This window comes from Xiphophorus maculatus, chromosome 11, assembly GCF_002775205.1.
Source record: "Xiphophorus maculatus strain JP 163 A chromosome 11, X_maculatus-5.0-male, whole genome shotgun sequence".
NCBI classification, from domain to species: Eukaryota; Metazoa; Chordata; class Actinopteri; order Cyprinodontiformes; family Poeciliidae; genus Xiphophorus; species Xiphophorus maculatus.
The window spans coordinates 2,881,972-2,905,497 of record NC_036453.1 but is presented as its reverse complement, the minus strand read 5'-3'; the positions used below and the strand labels follow the sequence as shown (position 1 = coordinate 2,905,497).

General features: G+C 39.8%; 2 protein-coding genes and 1 non-coding gene across 5 annotated transcripts; 2 read left to right on the top strand and 1 right to left on the bottom strand.

The window, feature by feature from the left end:
* Positions 1–2,701: 2,701 nt before the first annotated feature.
* Positions 2,702–8,607, bottom strand: rchy1 (ring finger and CHY zinc finger domain containing 1). The gene is made up of 9 exons (XM_005802131.3): positions 8,510–8,607; positions 7,184–7,303; positions 6,312–6,427; positions 5,898–5,976; positions 5,777–5,821; positions 5,606–5,664; positions 5,417–5,446; positions 4,985–5,105; positions 2,702–3,244 (listed from the first exon to the last, which is right to left on the bottom strand). The coding sequence occupies exons 1-9, from the start codon at positions 8,558–8,560 to the stop codon at positions 3,047–3,049; spliced, it is 819 nt and encodes a 272-aa protein (XP_005802188.1). The 5' UTR covers positions 8,561–8,607; the 3' UTR covers positions 2,702–3,046.
* Positions 8,608–10,146: 1,539 nt separating this feature from the next.
* Positions 10,147–10,217, top strand: trnag-ccc. The gene has a single exon. It is a non-coding gene; the product is annotated as a tRNA-Gly (tRNA).
* Positions 10,218–10,561: 344 nt separating this feature from the next.
* On the top strand, positions 10,562–23,228 carry LOC102225012 (nucleolysin TIA-1-like). 3 transcript variants are annotated; one of them, XM_023342370.1, is made up of 12 exons: positions 10,562–10,774; positions 11,504–11,600; positions 12,827–12,925; positions 13,286–13,340; positions 13,478–13,565; positions 15,104–15,179; positions 15,739–15,847; positions 15,934–16,029; positions 17,271–17,355; positions 17,665–17,803; positions 19,976–20,124; positions 21,759–23,228. In XM_023342370.1, exons 1-12 carry the CDS (start codon positions 10,749–10,751, stop codon positions 21,895–21,897), a joined length of 1,158 nt encoding a protein of 385 aa, XP_023198138.1. In that variant the 5' UTR covers positions 10,562–10,748; the 3' UTR covers positions 21,898–23,228. The 3 variants fall into 3 exon arrangements, with proteins under 3 accessions (XP_023198138.1, XP_005802189.1, XP_023198139.1); XM_005802132.2 differs by having other exon boundaries at positions 19,973–20,124; XM_023342371.1 differs by lacking the exon at positions 10,562–10,774 and having other exon boundaries at positions 11,510–11,600; positions 12,827–12,920; positions 19,973–20,124.
* The last annotated feature ends 298 nt before the right edge of the window (positions 23,229–23,526 follow it).

The window sequence follows — 23,526 nt, the reverse complement described above, 5'->3', positions numbered from 1 at the left end:
ATTCATGAACAGAGAAGCTAGTACCACAAGAGAGGAGGGGCGGGGTGATTGACAGCAATAAGACCCGCCTTTTGCCTCTGATTGGTTGTTTCTAGTCAGCATCGGGAGCGCAGGCAAAAGGTAGAGGAGCGCCACTTTTTTACACTGTATGACATTATATATGTTTTTTTTTCTGTTTTAAAAAAATAAAAGTTACATACTGCAGCATTAATAAATAGGCCAATTAACTTTTTTTTTCTTTTTTTTTTTTTAACAGGTTTGCCTACATGTGGAAGACGATTCCTCAAAATCATCAGAGTCCAGTGAGTCGATGTCATCGGAGGAGACCGAAGTCCAGTTCGGACCCTCACAACCGGCGCTAACAGACACGGGCCTGCAGACGGAGCCCCTGGACTCCGATCTTTCACCATCCACAACCGACGCGGGAGCACCGCCGGTGCCTGAGGACCCACAGACCTCCACAGACATAGACCCTCTCCAGCCCATCCCACAGAGTCCCTGTCAGGCCGCTCTCCACGTGGACAGCTCCCTCGGCGCAGCACGCGACTCTCCGGATGCCGGCGTGGCAATAATCACGACGGAACCAAAAGGCACCGGCGCACACGAGGGCCTCCAGCGGGAAGCCGCGCCACGCGCTCCTTTGCATGTCCTCACACCCACACCTCTGTCGGTTTCCACGGACACGCCCTCCAGCATCCCCGGAGACACCCCTGCTACCAGTTTGGATTGTTTCACCGCGCAGCTCGTAACGGCCGAGCCGGCGCCACCTCGAGGAGACAGCATATGAGGAATTAGGCCATATGGACTTGAAGTTTTATCACAATATTTTAGCGGTACTACTGTGATAACAATAAAGGTGACATTAAGAAATATTTATTATTTGATTTTAAGGAATGTCACAGTCCCATCGACGCAAATACAACTCTTGGAAAAACAGACTCATTTGTAGGGCTTTAGGGCACCAGGTGACATAAATAAAAAGAATTTGTATTACAAAACTTCACATTGTAACTGAATTGAATCATTCACCCTCACCCCCAAAATTGATTGATTCTTTTATTGAACAAACGGTGGGGAAAAATCGAGAATCTTACCACGATAAATGATATGATAAATGCCTAGAGGTATCACATCCCTGTTTATGAACGCTGTGTCCGAGTTTACCAGAGGGAATTTATTTACAATGATTCTAATGTTAATGAATGCAACGTAAACACAATGAAACATAGGAATTACAGTATCTATAGCATAACTGAACCGCTTTATTAGTCAAATCAATACAAAGACACCGCAAATGTTTTATAGAGTAAAAAAAATACGTCTTGTACTTACATGTTTCAATTAATACAATAGTACAACACAGTAGTGCTTAATGGTCAGATTTCCTTACACTTCATAACTGCGAGTTGTTACAAATGTTAAGCATGTCCTCATATACGGGGAAATTTTTCACAGCAGCCACGTCCACCGACTACCTTGACTAAATATTAAGCAATAAATACTCAACATCTGGATACATGACAGCTGGAACTTTTGTCACAATGTTCCGCAGACTGGGAACAAGAATACAGGTCTAACTACGACCCATCAGCACCAGGTTTGTCACATGCAAATATAGCTGTTGGAAGTTTTAGTTTAAGAGTGAATAACCTTGAAGTCAAACACAGGTTTAGATGATTTAAGCGGGGTTGTGTTGAACATTTATGAGAAGTCTGCATCTTTGCCAACAGTGAGATCGATTTCTGAAAACGAGTTCTCACTGGAAAGCCAAGGAATTCTCAAATGTTTCTGGAAACATGAAGAAAAACTGAATTATTTTTTACACTTTGTGTCAATAGTTTCTTACTTAAACAATTACATGTAGACGCGATAGCTACTAAAACGTGCTACTGCTGAACGGTTGGTGGTCATGGAGTCACCATCCTTCTTTCCCAATTACTCCTTCAGACTGTGATTTTTTGTGGGGGGCGTTCAACCTGTGGAAATGAGACTCCGGGCCAATTTGTTAAATGTTTCTAGCAGCTCAAGTGCATATAATTACTCACAGCATGAGTCATTTGGTATAGGGTTGCTTTCAGAACTCAGGTTTTAACATTGTTCTGGTTTAAATTGCATCATTTTTTCGCTTTATGCTTGGGATTTAAAAACCATTTAATGCCAAATATTGTTTCGTAGTAGCAAATGTTTTCTCCACCTGTCTGGAACATAGAGCCCCTCCCTCACATGTTGCTGCACACTGCTGATCAGTCGGCCGCAAAACGGCTCCTACATCTTTTTGTCTTTCTTTCCTGTGAATAAAAGCTGTTTTGTAATGTCACACATTTCTGTGTCAATAAACAAAAAGTGTAACAATTTTATTCAAGGTCGTCGTACTATGAGAGTCACACAGCGACTGAGATTCCCACGAGAGTGTTTTGGCGAACAAAGTGACCTGATGACTGTTTGTTTACTGGTAAGATAATGACTTCTCATGTGTACTTCATACAACCCACTTAAAAACAATAATAAAAGAAAGATGAAGCTACTAGTAGAGATTACTTTTTTTTTTTTTTTAAAACATGAGTTTTATCTTCATAAAAGTGGATTTAGGCAGGATTAACAAAGCTTTAAGCCAAGCATTTAAATAATGCCTGCAAGAAGAAAAAGATGAAAACAGCAAATATTTCTTTTAACAAGCCGTTATGATAAAGCAACAACATGCTGCATACCTATTTCTGTTTTTATTAGGCATTTTCCAAAACTCAAGATCTTCTGTAAAATTTCACATGACATGCATTATACAAATTACAGGTCTGTTTAGTTGGGGGTTTTTTAACCAGGGCATATGGCACAAAGTCAGCTGTTTTCAGCTGTATTAAGCCCCAGTTTATTACAGCTTAAAAGCATTCAGGTCTGCAAACCGTCTGTCGGTGTTAATTAGAGAGTCAACAATTCCTCCTTGATCTTTCATGTTGAGTGAAATTAATGGGTTCACTTGTTTTTATATTAATATGTTGAAGTTCATCCATCAAATGTCAAATGTGGGAAAGTCACTGCCTCCTGGCTTTTAATGTGGCGTCTGGGATTCGGGTTGGTCCTGCGGCTCCGGCTCGTCCTCCGTGTGCAGGTCCGAGGGCTGCGGCGGCCGCTGCTGCTGCATGAGTCCTCCGTCCTGCGCGGTGTTGTAGGAGCCACATTCAGCGCATTTCATCCCCAACACGTGGAAAGGCACGGTGCAGTGGGACTGGCAGTCGTTACAAATGACCTGGAGAAAAAGAAGGACGGGGGTTAAAGCATCTTAACATCTGTCAATCTTTGAAACACTTAGAATTCGACCCAATTTTGTCATGTTATGGCTATTAAAGGGGCAGTGTGGTGGTCCGACCAGTAAGGCACAAGGACAAAGGCATATATAAAAAAAATATTTTCTATTTATTTTTCCAAAAATTCTTCACAAAAGACTTCCAACATCAAATCTCAAAATAGCAAAACCTAACTCATAACATACCTAACTCAGGATAACAAACCAAAAAACTGACCTCACACAATGAACACACAGGGGAATTTATACACAAAGGCTGGCCTACACAAACGAGGAGGGGTGGGAGATGAGACAAAGACAAACAATGCATAAACATAAATAACTAATTCAAACCAACACATTTTGACTACAACACAACTGTAAAAACAAAACAACCTAACAGCAAAAGTGTTTTAGCAGTTATGCTATTAGTAGCAAGAGAGGCAGGTTCTTTAAGTCCCCTGCTGCCAGCAGCCTGATGGTTTGTTCCACTTCCTGTTTGCCTCTCAACCAGTCCTCTCCCCCAGCCAGCCCTTCAAACTCAGCAAAACAAATAAGTTAATGATTCAAACAAAGGGTGTTTACTAAATGTGTGCACCCATAATAGTAAACAACCTAATGCAATAAACACCACAAAAAGAGTGAAATTATAAATATATTTTGTGAAAACATTTAAATGAATACTAACACTGGGGAAAGATGGATGAACCTCCACAGGCAGTATTAGGTGGTTTCAAGGCACATACTGCCATTTTATAGAAGAATTAAGTAACTATGTTACCTTCACTTGTTATGAAAATGCCATATATCGAACATGACTTAAAAGAAATTTGACTTCGTAATTTAACACCTTGAGATTGGGCCTCTGTCTCTTTAAAAGCTCGTGCTCTTTCTGGAACTCCGCCTTCAAGAAGTCATCTCAACATGGCTCCTCTATTAACCCTTTAACAAAGTTTTTACCAGCGTTTCACTGGGCAGTAGCTCATATAATGAGATCAGCAGATGCTCAGGTCCATCATGTGTTTGCTAATTGCTGCTGGCTAGTCTGAAGGAGCTGAGTGGGCGAGTCATGGGCGAGGAGGGCTGCTCTATGAGACGGAAGCTTGGAAGCTTAAAAACCAATTCAGATTTAAGACTGTTGAAGATCTTTCAAAGACAACTATGAATTGAATTTAAGACCTACATCTACACAGAAACGTACAAGCCAAGTGGTGATGAACTTGCACTTACCCATAATAGCTACCTGGCCAGCTATGGGTATATTAGCAGCTAGTTACAGGTAGATTCAACCTCCTTAAGTCATAGAACACAATAAATATGTCTCAAACTTTTGCCTGACAGAAAAGTCTCGCAAGAGAGGGGAAAAAAGAAGAAGAATAAACCAGATTAGCCAGTCCTTGCTAGTCAAAATGTAAGACCTGGGATTAATGTATTTAGTGACAAACCTACTATTAAAAAAATTAATTTATGACTTTTATTAAATTAAGGCTTTAATTTATGAATTTAAGATGCTTTAAGGGTGTGCGGACACCTTGCCCCACACTGATCCAGGTGCTGGGAAATTTTGAAAGAGCGAACATTGGTAGAGAGCACCACTTCACAGTATCTCTTTGTGAGGTGGCAGACTGAACGACAAATATAATTTCCTGTCGTGACTGATACATTTTTCTAAAACTTCTTTGAATGCAGTTAGTGAGTTCTTACTTTGACAGTGGCACCCTGGTACTCAGCGGGCATTGGTGACTGAGCGATCTCTTTGTCCATCATTTCCCAGTGTTCGTCCATGTTCCAGGCAGAATGCATGCAGAGAGGGCAGCGGTACGCGCTGAAACAAACACACACACACACACCCACCCACACACACACACACAGGCATTCAGTACACTGTGACACTTCAGTAGATCTGTAAGTACACACTCACAGGTCTGATATTTTAACTCGAGCCAAACAGGACAACAATGTTTGGCAGTTTAACTTTAGACAGAAGTGAAGGGGAAAAATTGCTCCCTGATAATCCAGAATAATGAAAAACTGCTGATGATATTAAATGAACAGCTGAATGTAGACAGCAGTAACTTAAGAGCACATTTCATCTAACTAATGTCAACAGAAACAAAAAGGATTCATTCCACTTACCCTGTTCTGACCATGTCATCAAAGCAGGTCCTGTGAAAAAAGACAAAAGCTAAATGTAATATCACGACAGAGCCGCAATCATAGAATCTGAACATAAACAGTAATACGGATGTTTCCATTGTAATGACGCGTACTATGTTTTCTGATAAAAGGAGGGCTGGCGAAACATGGGCTAAAAACCAGGCTTACTTGTGTAAAAGATGGCCACAAGGAAGAACGTGAGCACCAATCCGGGATGTGTGAATATCCTGATTAATCAAAGAAAACATTTCAGATGTAAAGAGTGAATCTAAAAAAAATAAAATGTAAACAAAAATATACATTAAAACTAGACGAGTGTGTGTGTGTGTGTGTTATTACCTCCATGCACACTGGGCAGTTCTGCCTTGATACGTTCTCAACACACTGAAATGAAGAGGACAAGCCGTAAATCAAAGCGGCAACGGGAGGAAATGTGTAGCCGTAGATTCATAACAATCACCTTGTGGTTTCCTCTCAGGTCCTGGGCTAAGCACAAATTGCACTTCTGACAGTGAAAGTATTTCTCTCTGGGCCCGATCCTGCGAAAGGAAAAAGACAAAGACAAAGTGTTTGTCTCTGAAAGTCTGGAGTTTCTGGAGCGTCTGCGTCACAACTTTTAAGTTGAATGTTTTTGACAGATTTGACTGTATCTCTTTACCTCCACAACGTATAATGTGGGAAGGAAATAGCTAAAGAGTTACAATAACACAGTTTTATTTTATTGCTCACATCACAATATGGTGGGATTGCGATCTCGCAATAAATTTAAGTGTCCTGTTTATCACAAATCCATTAAGAAAATAGTGATTCTGTATTTCTGTTGAGTGTTTCTAAATCCATCACAGAGTTCCTGCCTGTTCCCGCAAAGACTCACCTGCATATCCCACAAGGCTGACAGTGGTACTGCTTCTTATCCTTGTCAAACAGGTGACAGATATCGCAGTAATACTCCCCAAACTGCACATGACACTGCTGACAGTTCTTCTGAGCCTGGAGGAGCAGAAACCAACACATTACCTTTATTTTATGACTTGAGCTAATCATGATACAAATCTATTTCCTTGAGTCACAAGAAACAAATGGGTGTATGTAAACGTCTGACTGAAAGTTAATCGTACAGAAATTCAAAATGCCGCATGTTCCTTCAGAGAACAAGTAAAAGAATAAGTCTCTTTGCCCTCCTGTGTTGTAACAATAACATTCAACGTGTCTATTAGTGTCTGTCAGCCAAACTGCTATGAGGATGGATAACCTGCTTCTGGGGTGGAATGCAAAAAAAGTCCTAAACTAATTTCAAGATCCTTCCCAACGGTTTCTTTTCGTATTTTTCAACCTCATTGTCATACGGCTTAATTGTCTTATTATTAGGACTTTGTTCTTGCAATATTATGACTTAATTCTAAGTCGTAATTATGTTTTTTTCTTTCTTAGCCCTGCCGTAATCCTCCGTGATGGTTGTACTATTTTCCAAACCTGGAATCTACTTTGATCAGATTCATCATTAAAAGTCACATATACTAGCGTTCATACTGATGTATGTAAACCTCTGACAAGCCCAATGTACATATGAACTACTTTTATTCTTAGGGAACCGTTTTGTTTCTGTCAAGATAATTGCTGTCAAAAACATAACATCAAAAGAAACTAAACATATTCTCATTATTATGAACTCTCGACTTCCTTTCTAGCCTCCTAGCTGAAACACTTTGCCACAGCCGTGCCTGAGCATACACCCCCCTCCGTTACCTTCTGCAGGGTTTCACACTCGGAGCACAGAACCTCCTGGACTTTGAAGCGGTCCATCTGGTGGTTCTCCTCTGCATCGTGGCAGAGCCGACACACGTACAGTTTCCCACAGCATGGGGCCTGCAGAATGGAAACACATCCACCTGTTACTACACTGAGGATTTACAGACTGATTTGCCCGTACGACCTAAAAGCTCCGATTCGGCCCAGTTAAAGACATACTGTCTTGAATGGAAAACAAGAACGAAAACAGAAGTCTGTGTATTTTCAATTGTGGATGTCTTGAGTGGCCAAAATATTAATGTTGGTCTTTTCGCTTGTTTCTTGTATCCAATAGGCAAAGGCAAATGTGACTGACTGACGACATCTTGAAATTCAAATATTTGTCCATTCTCCATTTTCTTTCCCTACACTTATCCAAACCTGGAAAGTACTGGGATCAAATTCCATAGATTTAGAATAAATGTGTTCAATTGGACTGGATCCGTCTCAGCTTTAAATTTCTCCCACTCACCTTCTTACCACGTCGAAACGACATGGCCATTTTAGCTTCCTTGCATCTGCTTTATTTTAGAATTTAACATGAAAATGTTATCAGTTTTAAAGAGTCCTCATGGATGGCAATACTGCATCTTGCAGGTCTTTTAAACCAACACTGTTTACAAATATCAAAGTTCAGGCTGAAACATATGTATTTCCGGAACAGTCTCCTTGTTTCAACTGAAATATACCCAGGAAGAGGGAAGATAACTTTACAAATCTTCAGAAAACACAACTTCTTTAAAACAATTTATCTGCTCGGATTGATTATGATACACACTTTATGACAGCTTGCATATGATTTGTTTACTGATTTTGTAAAGTTAATCTATTCTAGCTACTACGTCATATTTACTTGTATAATGCCTGCACGGCACCAGGGAAACAACAGCAACCTAGTTGTTTTAACAAACTCCTAACAGAAATGAAGCAAAGTGTTCAAGAATAAATACGATCCGATGGTAAAACTGGGTAAAAAAAAAAAGAGAGAGGCACATATGGCTGCTAAGCTAACGTAGCAGTTAGCACCAGTATCTGAGGCAATGAATTACTTCTTTAAAGGTATTTGCTTGCAGTGAAACTTTATGACATTATAAACGATTTAATAACTGATAAGTCACTAAAACGTTATGTAATAACACTGTTATAGTCAAGCAACGTTGGAATGGCTGTCAGGAGAGCGCTGAGATGTCAGAACAGAAAATAACTAGACAACCACGTTTCCACTCAAGAGGTTTCGCCTTTGCTCCGCGTACCAGAAATGATCTTTTTCTACAATTTACTCACTTTCAAGAGGCAACTGCGTACATAATGCTGGCAGCCGACGGAAGAAGCCATGTTTACAACTCCAACGCCTAGCTCTTCTTCGCGTGCTTTCTGTTTCCAGCCCCCTTTCTTCTTCTTGACTTTTATTTCCCCACCCGGTATGGCCTGCGGTACAGCTAACAAACTGACCGTCAGGCGCATTACCTCCACCTGCTGGACATAAACATAGTCACCAAAACGAATAATTATTTTAGGGAAATAGTCATTATTTCGCAAAAATAATTGCAAAAATATTTAGCAATTATTTGCACATTGGTTTTTAAATTTCAGTTTTCCAACATAAAATTTGTTCATGTTTTCATCTCAATGGATGGACTTTTCTCACTGCAGAAAGAGCGCAATCAAGGTTTGTCAACAATAATATATGCGTCGACTCGAGCCATCTCCAATACCAACTACGTAATTTGGAATTTGAGAAAGATTACTGTTCATAACCTGTTCACAATGTAACATACACAAAAATAAAAATAAATAATGTTTTTCCACTTTTTTTTGTCACACGTCAGTTGCAAACGTCAATGTATTTTAGTGGGGATTTATGTAATAGAACAACACCATAGAGCATTGTGAAGTGTAATAAGACATGGTTTTAAAATTTTTGTGCAAATATATTAACTGGAACGAATTTTCTGACAGGATAACAATCAGACAACCACTCTGTAAATATAGCCTTTAAGAAAGATCACCTAGATGAAACCTTTTAAGGTTTTCTATAAAAGTACTACAGCAAACATGTGGAAGAACATACTAAGATTAGATTAAACCAAATTTTTTGGCCTATTATGCAAAGTATTGTGTGCTTGTACTAATACATGCACATCAAACACTGCAGTGGTTTCACTGTCAAACACGGTAGTGGTACTATCATGGAGCAGGGATGATTATCTTTCTTCTGCAACGATAGATATGGATAAGTACAAAGCAATACTGGAATTGAACTCCTGAATTCAGAACTACAGAAGAGCTACTCCCTGAGCAAGTCTTGAAACGCTCTGATTTATTGGTGGATCTCAAATGAATAAAAAAGAAAAAACAGTCTACAGAAGTAACAATTACAACCCTTAATTATATTGATATTGACCTGTTAAAGAAAATACATTGCTCAATTTAAGTTTCTTTCTGATGCCGTATTTCTCTGTTATGCCTCATGATCAGTTACTTTATAGCTCTGATCCTAACTCGTCTTGACTTATCTTAACACTGGTGCTGAAGGACTTTCCCCCGGTATCATATAATGTTCTGTTATCAATTGATAGAGTTCCTAAAATCACAGGATCCTCCATAATTACTGGCAATCCTGGCAAACATGCACGATACACACGAACATGTTAACATGTTTCATGCCAGGAAATCAAATTGATCAATCAAGAACAATACAGACAGCTATTAGGTTCTTTTAATAATCGTATTAGATTAATATTTTTCCAAAGATTTCTGTGAAAATTAAAAAAGTCTTAATGTGTCAGCTATATAATGACTATAAAAAAGCACAAACCAAATTCAGTCATTAGTTGGAGCAGTAACCTGAAACAACGCAACAGAACCACCACTCCGGATGTTCAGGATGGATACTCTTTGTTGTGACGTTGGAGCAGACGGCGCCGCTGGTGTAGTGGTATCATGCAAGATTCCCATTCTTGCGACCCGGGTTCGATTCCCGGGCGGCGCACGTGTTTTTCGTTTTTTCTCTTTTTTTTTTCCCTTTACATAGAATCATGGTTTTGTTATGTTGCAGAAAAACTCTTCATTTCGAAAAATATGTACAGGACACACAAATCCAACAACCGTGACTTGAAAGCGCCTTTTTTTTTTGTCTGGATATAAAAATAAAAAAATACCATAAATTATGGGAAACAATTAATGGCACAATTTCATCTTGTGAGTGGTAACAGGGTGTGAAATTACAGTGGCCACCGAACAGATGTGAAGAGAAGGCACATCTTTGTGCGGGTTTGATTTTAGCTTCATTTCAGCGCGCTGCTAGGCTGACGCTGCTGACGCCGTTCCTCCGCCATCTTCAACTTCCTATTGTTTGTCTCAGACGGAGAGGGGGCTGTATGCTGCGTGTGGGAGACCTGAGTCGGAGACGGATTTCTCATTGAACGGAAGATATAGCCCCTGGTCTCTCGGGTTCAGTCCAGACCTGTTGTATGTCATTGGAATAAAGCCCCCTCGAGGACTCGACCACTGAACCCCGACGATGGACGACGAACAACCTAGAACCCTGTGAGTAACTGTGGCCTTGTCTATGTCCTGGAATGCTCAGGCTTCGTCTAGTTACTGCAAAAATGTTTCCACGTTGTTACAATTAGGAAGCTGTAAACCTTTGTCATTTGACTGGCAATACGTTTTTTTTCCTTTGTTTATTATCTCACATCAGGTGTGCCATACCAAAAGTCACAAATTAAAATTTTCCTGCGCACACAATCAAGATTTTATTTTCCAGTGTAAATAAACGGATCGGTAACTCACTTTAAATCGAAACTGAGTGGCTAGCTGGGCACTGCTGCAATTAGCTAAAGATGGGACATCCGTTTTATTTTAGTTATTTAAAACATATCAATGTTTACATCCACTGTGGTGTCTGAAGAGGGTAGATAAGACGTGTGTGGACTGTAAGGAGATTTTAGAAAGTATAGTTTGAGCCATAACTTAACCGAGGCCTGTTTGAACCGGTTAGCGATCTTTAGCCTAGCTAGCTGGCAGACGAGCCACGTCAACGCGCTCACAGACCGCACCGGACACCCCTGACTGCCGGGGTGACCGTTTCACCAGTCACTTGTGGAAACATAAACTAATGTTTAGTTTAATAGCGCCCCATTTTTGTTATTTTTCTTTTGAAATCAGAAATTGCCGTGTCTGTGGCTACCCCGGCGAACTAGCCTTTGTTTGCGTGCTACTTCCTGTTTGACAGGGACTCAGTTCGCCCATCTCTCTGTCTGTCTCTGCTTGTAGGTATGTAGGAAATCTGTCCAGGGATGTCACCGAGCCCCTCATTCTACAAGTCTTCCAACAGATAGGACCTTGTAAGAGCTGTAAAATGATCAATGATGTAAGTGACTTTTTCCATCCCATGTGTTGAGATCTCCTGTCCAAAATGTTGCTCACATGATATCCATAAAACATCATATACTAGAGGTGCACCTGAGGCCGATTTCCGACTTTGACCTTTTGCAACTATGATCTGCTGGTACCGATTTTAGCCCATTCCGTTTCATTTAGCACACCATTGTTTTCAATTCCTGATAAGTTAAACCTTTTAACAATTACATAACGCTCATTATGAAATAAATCATTGTTTTATACATGTACAAAACTGTCTCTGTGTATCAAAATACAGGAAAAACTTTCAGGCTATTAAACACACATAATACAACTATTACTGATTTCAGCATTTCTGTAATGAGTCATTACTGGTATGTGAAGCAGAGGGAACAATCACCCAATGTGTGCTGGTGTTACGCAGCTCTGCAAATTATAGCTAACCACGGCTATAATTCCTTATAGCCATGGTTAGCCTTACTAACTGTAAACTTAATTCTCAGTGTGTATTTCCTATACAGCTGGTGGACTCTCAACCGCGAGGTTTCCAAAACACTGGCAAGATCCTAAATGTTGTTTGTTTCATGACAAATAGGACCGTTCCTTTCAAATTGATAAAACGGAGCACCTGTGTTGCAGCACGTTGACTTTTCCTTTTATCAGCTGGTATCTCCCTCCAACTCAAATAAATCACTAGCTTTGTTGCCTTTACAAAAGTTTGTTGATATTCTGCTAAAGTCATAAAAAAACACAATTTCGCAACTTCAGTATTTCCATTAAACAATATAAATAAAAAAAAAACCAACCACCTCATCCTAATGCCAAAACTTTGAATTGAGAAATGTGAGTTTGTTTTGAATTGCCGTGTTTCCATTAAGCAAATTTATTTTCCAAATGTCAGATGGTGCAATTTTAAGTTTAATGGAAAAACACCGCTACTGATGCTGCAAATAATGAATCTCTCACAGTTAAAAACTTCTACACTGAGTAGGGTTGTCAGTGCAGCATAGATGCGTTGGTGTGGTGCATTTACTGCTTAGAAAAACAATAGGATTTCAAAAATATTCTAACGGGTTGATCACCATTCAGGGTCAGATTGATCGTTTTCTGTCAGCGGCTGATTTCTTGGTGCATCTCTAGTATAAACTCATCACTGACACACCAGGCAGCAGTGTGGTGTGTTTTACACATAATTAAACTGTTAACTTATGATTAGTATTATTTTACTATTGACAGACGGCTGGAAATGATCCATACTGCTTTGTGGAGTTCTATGATCACAGGCATGCTGCTGCCTCATTGGCGGCCATGAATGGAAGGAAAATATTGGGTAAGGTAAGCTATCGTATCTACAGGGTGAGTGGGGATGGGGAGTTGGGTCTGTGGGCGTTCCAAAAGAGAAATGAAATCTAGATGCATCATACAGAACGCGTGAATCTGTTCTGTTTGTTTGAATTATGAGTGTTGCATCCAAACCTGTCAGGTTGGATCTGTCCAAAATGATTTTGATGTAATTTGGTGTAATGTGAGTTGGTAAGAACAGTGAAGTAGACGTTTAACATTTTATTCCAGTAAGAGCTTCTTGAAGTTCCAAGACGTGTTCAAATTGAATTGTTTTTGTCCATCTTTAATGTAATGTCATTTATTTACATTTTATTTAAACACGCCCCGCCTTGTGCTCTCTGCTGTCTGCAGGAGGTCAAAGTCAACTGGGCCACAACACCATCCAGCCAGAAAAAAGACACAAGTAGTAAGTAACTACTAATAATAACTACAAAAAATTGTTTTGTTGTGACCAGATTATCTAGTATTTATGTTGATCTGTGGAGAAACTTGATATGTGTGGAAGCTAGAAGGACTAACCTCTAAACCGTTTTGCCCTTCCAGATCACTTTCATGTCTTCGTCGGAGACCTCAGTCCAGAAATAACAACAGAAGACGTCAAAGCTGCCTTCGCCCCTTTTGGCAGGATATCGTAAGTACGGAGCCTGAAATTGATTGTGGGTTTTATAGAAATGGACTGAGGGACAGACTGCTGTAACGCCAGAAAGCAGCACAGCATTTATTCCTTCCCGGCTAATATAACTTATATTTGAGATTTAAAAACCCCCCCACACAATTCAGAATTTTTTTTAATTTAAACCCAAGCAGAGTCCAAATTACACATGCATGTTTAAACAGTATGTGTAATTTGGATATATTCAAATAAATCTGTTGCAACAAATTACAATTTAATAGATGGACTAAAAGGAGTTTATTTTAAAAAAATTTTTAATATATACTTATATATATAAAAAAAGAAAACCAATTTTGCTTAGAGACTTCGTAATCTACTTAATTTCTGGTTTTGGTTGTGTGTGGTTTTTATTTCTGTTTTCTTTATTGTTTTTAGTTATTTTTAATGAAAAAAAACTAATCTTCCAGTTCCAGTGTTGAATGTTTACAAAATCAAAGTTTACTGATCTTTGAGAGGGCAAACTTTTGTTGTTTATACCATTATTATTACATTACTTAAAAATGGTCTCAAAACAACAATATTGTCATTTATCACAATCATTTTTGGGATTTGTAATCATAACCGGCCTATACTCAAATTTATACATCCACCCTCACAAATACTGGAATAAATGTTGGTCAGCTGGTCACACCTTGAGCACTCATCTTTATATAATTGATCACTCTTCTTGGTAGAGTTGGGGGATTTCATAAAAATTGGTTGGGCTTGTGATAAGCCTTGTACCTTTGGAAAACCAGTTTATTCCACCCGTAACTGGTGTCACACTTGTAAGGAAAATGAGTATGTGCCTTGTTCTCATTAAAAACAAGGCACAAACGTCTTATAACGTAGGCAGTGTGATGGTGTAGATTAGCATCTACCTAACTGGAAAAACGAGGTCGGTCATCATTAGAGGAAGTCTCAGTGCTGAGAGAGACAGGAATGAGATTTTGCAGCCAGTGCCAATCGTTTATCTCCACTCTTGGGGACCAAAGTGACTCACAGAGGGAGCTTTATCAGAGATTATCTGCATAACTTGGGACCAAAGAGGGTGGAATGACCTTAACACCATCAAGCATCTCTGCTCATGTCAGAAAGACCAGCGCCCCATGCTGGGCAACTGGTGGAAACGCTAATTAAAGAATGGGATGTTGTCCCACAGCAGTGTGTGACCGCCATCAGGAGGAGATGCAACACTGCTGAATAAATTAGTTGTATGCATTATGTGGAAAACACACAACACTGCCCCTTTAAACTTCAATCTAATCCAGCAAATAAAACCCAACAAGAGTCGATTGATTGAGATTTGTAACCGGAGCAGCCCTCACTCTCTGCTGCTCCACCCACTAATGCTGCACCATTTGGTGAAAATGAGCTTTTATTGCCAAGAAGCATTGTTACAATAAATAACTAGTGTTCCACATATAGTTTTGTCGTTTTTTTGTGGTTTATGTGTGTAACAGTGGTGTGCAGTGCCTGCTCCAGGTTTGTTAAGGGGTTGTGTTCTTTGTCAACAGGGATGCTCGCGTCGTGAAAGATATGGCTACAGGGAAATCTAAAGGCTACGGCTTTGTGTCTTTCTTCAATAAATGGGTAAGAAATCACTATTGTGTTGTTATTACCACTGTAGATTGTCGGCGTTGTTGTTAGACTAATAAAATGTACCCGAGCAAAGCTGTTATACAAAACTTTGTGGTAAGCAGGGTTAGGCCTGTCGCAATAAATCAATTAAATCTCAGGATAAATTAAAACAAGCTCTATTTCCATTTGCATAGTTTATAGTTTTTTGCTCTTTCTACCAAAAACTAGTTGGTTGAAGTTCTCAGTCTGGTCCTTTGGACAAAATTGTCCTTTTTTTGTAGGACGATTTTGTTTAGAAGCTTCATAATTCATTTTATTTGTTGTTTCTGTTTAATTATTTTGGATATTTAAAATGTCTACCAGTTCTAGTGTTAAATGTTGATTAGAACTTAAAATGTATTGCTCATAAGAGCCTCCAATCATCCCCTGTATTTATGGCTTTTCTTTGCTCTTAAATTTCATTCAGACTGGTACTAAAAAGTCTTAAATATGACTTTCTGAAACTTGCACGAACCCTGAGTTTGTGTTGGCTGCAACTCTAGTGGATAACCTGATTGTTTGTTCCTTCCAGGATGCAGAGAATGCCATCCAGCACATGGGGGGTCAGTGGTTAGGGGGCAGACAGATACGGACCAACTGGGCCACAAGAAAGCCCCCTGCTCCCAAGGCCACCTATGAGAGTTAGTGCATTTTGTCGTTCCGTTTCGGATCACCTGCTGTGTTGAACCGACAGATTATCAGTAACGTGTGACATTCGCCCCGCCAGATAACTCCAAGCACCTATCCTTTGATGACGTCATGAGCCAGTCCAGCCCCAGTAACTGCACCGTATATTGTGGTGGGGTCAGCACAGGACTCACAGGTGGGCAAACACCACAGTTTATGTCGCTGCCGTTTTTTTCTTTTTAGTAGCAATTCACACTGGGAGTAAAGTTGTGGCTATAATCTCTATAGTTCATGCTTTGTAGACAATGTTTTAATCATTCTTGTTCACGTTTTTGAAGAGTTTTGACAAGCAAGACTCATCAGATCGAGTTTTTTAAGTGTTTGTAAACTGATACTGGTCAAAATAAAGCTCTTCTGCGCACTAATATCTCTTATTATATGTCAATAAGTTGTATAATTGTGGTACATCACAATTCAAATTCAGAAGTGTTTCAGAATGATGAAGAGCGATCTGTAGATCAGCTGTGATCATGATAACATAAAATTCTGCGACTTTATCCTGATCCTTGGTAACATTCAGAATGAATCGGTGCAGCGGTGCCCAGTTTCTCTTGAAATTAGATTTGTTTGATTTTCCTGTTGGTGTTTAAACCTAAACACTGTTTTGTGTTTAGGTTTAACTCCCACGAATTTGTAAGAAAAAATCCTCTTTGGACATATAAAGTCCAAAGAGGTATTTAAAAATACTTTTTGAATATGGATATTTAAGTTACTTCTTTATGTTTAGGAGAATGTAGAAGAGGTTTAGGGCCACTAAAGAAGAAAGAAAATTTTCTCAGAATTATCACTTTTAATGTCAGAATTAGTTTTTTTTTCTTTTTCCAGAGGTCTTATGTATTTTTAATAAGGGGCCTTTTTCAGTCTTTTATGAGACTATTGTAGAAAAGCATTATCTTTAGTTAGAGGCTTTTTCAAATAAGTTGTAATACAGACTGCTACAGGAGATCTTTCCTTCCCAGAGTTTTCACCATTTACAATAATTCTTTGAACAATCTTGAATTAATGAGTTGAAACATTTAATTTCCCTTTTGAATTTGAACTACTCTGTTTGGGAAACCAACATCTATTCTGGTCGTTAAATTAGAGCTGCAATCCCCGATTAAAAGCTAGTTTAATCAAATTCATTATTTAAAAAATAAAATAAAATCAGCGCATCCTGACAAAATGCTGTTTGAACAAGAATATAAAAATAAACCAGGAAAACTTCAAGTTAAACAAGTCTGAGGAAATGACATCACTAACATTTTGGGAGCATCTAGAAACTAAAACAATTTTCACCAATGAATACAGTTTATCTAGACCCCAGTTAGTGATTATTTCATGACCCTTTGACCCCCAGATCTGAGTCATTGATGCTCCTTTCTGCTTCGTTTCCAGAGCAACTGATGAGACAGACCTTCTCCCCATTCGGACAGATCATGGAAGTCAGAGTTTTTCCAGATAAAGGCTATTCATTTGTGAGGTATGTGGAGTTTAGGAGAATGTAGAAGAGGTTCTACACTCTACAACGTAGACAGCTCTCCAAGCGGAGAGACGATACTTTATTACAGCTTTTTCAAATCAGACCTAGAACAGGTTTTTCAGGTTTCTGCTGCAGCTTGGACCGATTAGTTGTATACAAAGCAGTGTCTCTGTTCTGACTGAGAACATTTGGCCTTTCTGATCTCTGTGACTTCTTGTTTTTTTTTTAATTGTTATTTATTTTTTTATCCTTAGTGAATAAGCATTTATCCAAACGGCTTTTCCATTTGTCCAACTGTTGTGTGTTTAGGTTTAACTCCCACGAATCAGCGGCCCATGCCATCGTCTCCGTCAATGGTTCTTCAATCGAGGGCCACATGGTGAAGTGCTACTGGGGTAAAGAGACGCCAGACATGATGAACTCCATGCAGCAGGTGTCCATGCCCCAGGTAAGGCTGCTGCAGACGGGCAGCGTCTGTTAGTGGACGATTTGTTTGCAGCCACAGTATGGACTGACGGTCTAAATTTACCTTGTTCCTTTGGCGTAAGCAGTGATTATTGTGGTCAATGTCTGTGCAATCAGTCACTGTATGTGATGTTGGACACAAGCTAGCATTTACAGTAACAGGACTAGCAATTATGAGCCGTGCAGTTGTGGGGTTAAACTGGCTCTGGTTTGATCTGCTCCATGTTTTCCTGTCAGTTTATCTTTTTGCCCAATTTGATATCGGCATACAAGTTCAGCAATTTTATATTTGTACAAACTGATATTTTTTCCTGCGGGTTTAACCCCCCCCCCCAAAGGAAAAAAAAAAAAAAAAAACAACATCTACAGTTTGCAGGACACTGTAATATCCACATCACACCAGGAGGTGGCAGCATCAGGATTAACATCAAAAGTTCAAATGTTTAATTCTGAAGGTTCTTCACCGCAATTGTAGTCCGACTTTGTTTCTTGTTTCCTTCTTCAGTTTACATTGGAAATTTAAGAGAAACAGAGTGGAAAAGAAAAAGACAAAAAACCCATCATGGCTTCATTGTTGCTGTTTTTCCAGCATGAAAGGCTTTAGCTCCCTCCACAGTTTTTCTCAGGGTCAAGTCTCTGGTTGTATAAAATTTAAAGGGCCAGTATCATGTAAAATAGACTTTTTTCAGCTTAATGTCATGTTATGATATTCCTTCATCAAAAACATACCTACAGAGTGTTGCCTTGATTATGTCATATATGTTTGACATACATCCTTGAATCTCCCATGGCAACCATTCAGCTCTCCTACTCAGCCTGCAGCAATTAGCAAACACCTGGTGGATCTACACATCAGCTGAGATTATATCAATGTTTTTATCCAAAACATTGATCAAAGGTGAATAGAGGAGCCATGTTGTGATGACTTCCTGAAGGCAGAGTTTCAAAAAAGAGCAAGAGATTCTTAAAGAGACATACGCCCTATTTCAAGGCGTTTAATTATGAAGTAAAATGTATTTTAAGTCATATTTGATATACATTTAGAATCATTATAACAACTGTAGGTAACAGTTACTTGAGTGTGCTATAAAATGACAGTATGTGGCTGGAAAATACATAATACTGCTCCTTTAACGTAAATCCAGTCGGACGTGTCGATGAAACAAAGGATTGCTCTAAACCTAACTCTGCTGTATGTGTCAATTCAGCGTTTAAATAGATTGGATTGACTTTGTTTTGTTGTTTGATGTAATTCTGAATCAAACTGCATTTGAATTGGGCTAAATAAGACAACTTTGGCTTGAATTAGACTGGATATAAATTGGACTAATTTGCTATTTGTTATAAATTACTGCTACGTATTATTCTTGAATTCTCACTGGCTATGAAGTGAAAATGTGCGTTTCAGTTGTACTAGAAAACCCTTACAGGGTTCCAATTTAGATGTTTTAAAAAAAATTTCTCAAGTAACAAAATATAAACAGAAATGTACAGGATGTCCCGGCACCCTTAAAGGGGAAGTGTCATGCCTATTTGACATTTTGCAAATTTTTGGTATGTCCATGTGTGTTTCTACTGCTCCTAAAACATCTTACAAAACCCCCCATCAGCTTTTGGCAATAAGTTAATGTTGTTTGGTGTCTTAAAAAAAGAGCCATTTCAAAAACCTCCAAGGATGTAACGTTACAAATCAGCAGACACTGCCCCTCCCCTAGCAACAACCCCGTCACCCAGCAACCCAAGCTGGTCTCCAGCATGTTTGGTCAGCTGGTTTTACACGCTGTACGAGCAGGAAACCTGCTCTTCAGAAAGTGCATGCTTTTAGGTTGTGTAGGAGACTATTTCTGTGTTTTTCAGATTTTTATTTTTTTTTGTGGGTTATTGAAGCTTTATGTAACTCGCTGCCAACATACCGTTGCTAACTAGGTAGCTGTTTTTGTGTCTATCAAGGATAAATGCAAATGTATTTCCAGGTGTCTGGACAAAGTTTGTACATTTCTGTGGTGGTGTGCGTCTCAATGTCCATTCATTATTGCCTTAAAGAGATTTTAACTTGAGTTGGCAGAAACCCTGCTGTAGGAAGTGTGTGGATGTTTGGAGTGCTGCAGGAATCCGCACTCAAGACGTCCTTGTCCGCTTTTAACCCCTGAAGCAGAACAAGATTGGCTTCGCCGCAGCCCAGCCCTACAACCAGTGGGGCCAGTGGTACGGCAACGGGCCCCAGATCAGCCAGTACGTCCCCAACGGGTGGCAGGTCCCCACCTATGGCGTCTACGGCCAGGCCTGGAACCAGCAGGGCTTTAAGTAAGTAGCACGGTGGGCAGCGGGGGCTGCTCTTCACCGCCTTCTCCTACTTCAGCAACCACAGGACTTCACCTTCAAGCAAGAACCAGCTCTGGCCACAAGAGGGAGCAGTATCACCCGACACCTCCCCTGCTCCCTCTTGACTTCCCTTCCTCACCTTTTTCTAGAAGATTAAGAATCGAGCACACACCTCGACCCCCGTCTGAACTGAGATCTAACCCGCCTGAACACGTTCGTGTTGTAGCCCTGCTCCCTGTGGACAGCTCATCACTTTCTCTTTCAATAAGTTTATTCCAAAAATGTTTCAGTTCCAATTTTGCTTCTCCCCCCCCACTTTGTTCCCACAACTAAATTCTAAGAAAGCAGCTTAAAAATAGAAATGAAAAAAGATTTATCATGCAACTTGACGAGAGTTTAAAATAATTCGTTAGTCAGGACTGTCCTTTAAAGCTGTTGTTGTTGTTGTTTATGTCCATTCATACCATTCATTTCTTTATTTCATTGCTATGTTTTTTTTTTTTTTTTCTTTCCCTGACTTGGTCTGAATATGAATGTCATGGAGTTTTGTGTTTTTAGATGTCCTATGTGCAGTGCCTTGTGCACTCGACAATAATAAAGGAGAAGCTGAAAGTCTAAGCTTGTATTAATTGATCCCACTCGAAGGTGAATAGAAATATTTAAGTTCCTGTGAAAATCTGTTTCCACTTGAAAGTAGAAGTAGAAATCTCTTGAACGTGTAAGAATAGCTTTACTTTCCGGTAGATGGGATTTAACCTGATCTCGTTTGAGTGAGGCGCGCCGGCTGAAGACTTCCTCATGGTGTGAAAAGAGGCCATGTTTGTCAGGACTGCGGCGATGGAACGGATTATTTAACTTGGCGTTTTAAAGCTGTAGTTTGTAACTTCTGTAAAAATGTTTATGTATTCACTAAAACGGTCAATACGTTGTGACAGTATAATATGAAACGGATAATCTGTGAAAAGAAAATATCTCCTCCACCTCCTCCCAGAGCGATCAATGCACCGCTCCTGACCAAAAACAACCAATCAGAGCCAGGGGGAGGGTCTTGGTGCTGTCAATCAATTTAATGTATCCGCTGCTGAATGGCAGACAAACAACTTGGCTGTAGGAAAACAATTTGTTGACTGTCATGCTATACGGAAAGTGATTGACAGCGCTAAGATCCGCCTCCTGGCTCTGATTGGTTGTTTGTAGTTGGTACTGGGAGAAGGTAGAGAAGCTTCTTTATATATATATAATTGTATTTTTTTTAAAGATGATCTCATACCATACTGTCACGACAAAGCAGCAGTTTCAAAAACCATAAATCTGTTTCTTATAAGGGTTACATTTTACAGCTTTAAGCCTGTTTGCTTTTTGTCTGCTTGTCCACCCATCCAGTGAAACCTTCTCTTTCTGTACTTCTGTTTAATTTTGTTGCAAGCTTTTTTTTCTGTTTGTTTTTATTAATCCAGCCTTCCTCACCTCCACCTTCCTGTCTCTATAGCCTGTTTTAAATTCCAGTAACTCCAGTGCACAGCGTCCTGTTAGCTCCCTTTCGCCTCGTCACTTCTAACTTGCTGGCATTTTGTCTTTCTCTGCCTCTCTCTCTCTCTGTTCCTCTTCTTTTGCAGTCACTTACCGGCCAGTGCTGGGTGGACTGGCATGAGCGCCATCAGTAACGGTGGGGTAATGGAGCCCACACAGGGATTGAATGGGAGTATGCTAGCCAACCAGCCCGGTATGGGAGCCACAGGATACCCCACGCACTGATAGGTGGGCAGGGCGGGAGGTTTGTCAGCGATCCGGCCCGTTTGATTGGCTGCACGGCGCCCTGTGTGTGGGCGGGGGATGTTTAGACTCCTCCTTCCTGGTTTGCGGCAGGACTTAAAGACTCTTAATGGGATGTGGAACCTAACGGGGGGCAGGGGGAAGGTCGACATCTGTGAAATGTAAATGGATTCTCATTGGGGGGGAACTGGGTGGGGGAGGGGATGGGTGGGGTAACGCTAGCCGGGGAGCGCCCACTAGTGGTGGGGAAAGACTGGCCAGGGCTCTTACCTTTTTAACTGTAAATGAGTACAAAAATGTAAAGAAGAAACTTTTGAAATGTTTTTATTTGTCCCCCAGGGTTTTACAAATTCTTCCATTTTCACATCGTTTCTTTGACGGCCACTAAAAGGTGGATTTTTTGTTTCTTCTTCGTCTTGCGTTGGAATCAACCCACTCTAATTTGTGAACTGACTTATTTGAGATTTTTTTTTTTTTAATTATTGGATAAAAATCAATTGCAGGGATTGTTACCACTGCTGTTTCTCCATAAGGGCAGGTAAATATTGCACAGCTTCCCCCCCGCCCTCATACTCGGCAGACGCATTTGCTTTCAAGGAGCGTTTCCTTTCTGCATTCCTTTTCTTCTTCCTCCTTTTTTCCCCCCTGACAGCCTCAAATCCTTCTCGCCATGTGTAAATAACCATCTATTGACTCATTTGGAAACGATGTATGCATTAAAAAAAAAAGAAAATGAACAAAAAAAACAAAACAATTGCTACTGTTAACTGTGGGTGCTTTGCTTTCAGTTCGGTTTTGATAATTCAACGGTTAACGGCAACATTGTACGTAGCAGAGTGGCGCTGTTTAAACGTGACACTGGTACAGTGAACACAGTTCTTCCTGGCAGGGATAAGACGGCATTGCCATGCAGTGCATACTTAAATCTAACAGAGTTCAAATGTTAAAAGGTGAATATGTATGTTCGAAGCTGATTTTTCTTCTTTTTATTTTTTTTTAATATCTATTGAAATCCCAGTATTTTATATTGAAACTGAGTGGATTCAACCTTTACTCTCGCTCATTTTTGCCAGAGACTTGGGGAGGCCTACATCGTAACTGTTGCCTTACAGAGCTGGTTTCTTTTAGCTGACTAAACACTTTTTAATTAGGCAGTGCCTACAGACATTTTCAAGCCCTTTATATATATATTTTTGTTTTTGTTCAGAAAGTTGTTCAGCCCTGATAACTGTTGACTCTGCTACTGTAATCGATGTTTTCTCTTTTTTTTTTTTCTTTCTTTGCTTTGTCCAATTAAAATGCTAATACACATATACCACTGTTTGTTTTGGGTTTTTTCCTCCAAGAGAATGATTATCCTTGCTGAACAAATATCAATTTGCACCTTTTTCCCCCCATTTTGTTTTTTCCCCACCTTTTTAACTGATCGAACAGACGAGCGGCACCCGACGTCGTTCAAAATTCAAAAATCTCAAAAGCATTTGAAACCTTTAAATCGCTTCACTTGTCCAAACCGAACTTCGTTGGGATTTTCTGTGACAGACGAGCACAAGCCCATTCAGAAATGTACAGTGAAAAAAAGCAAGTGAGGGTTTACAAATAAAACCCAAA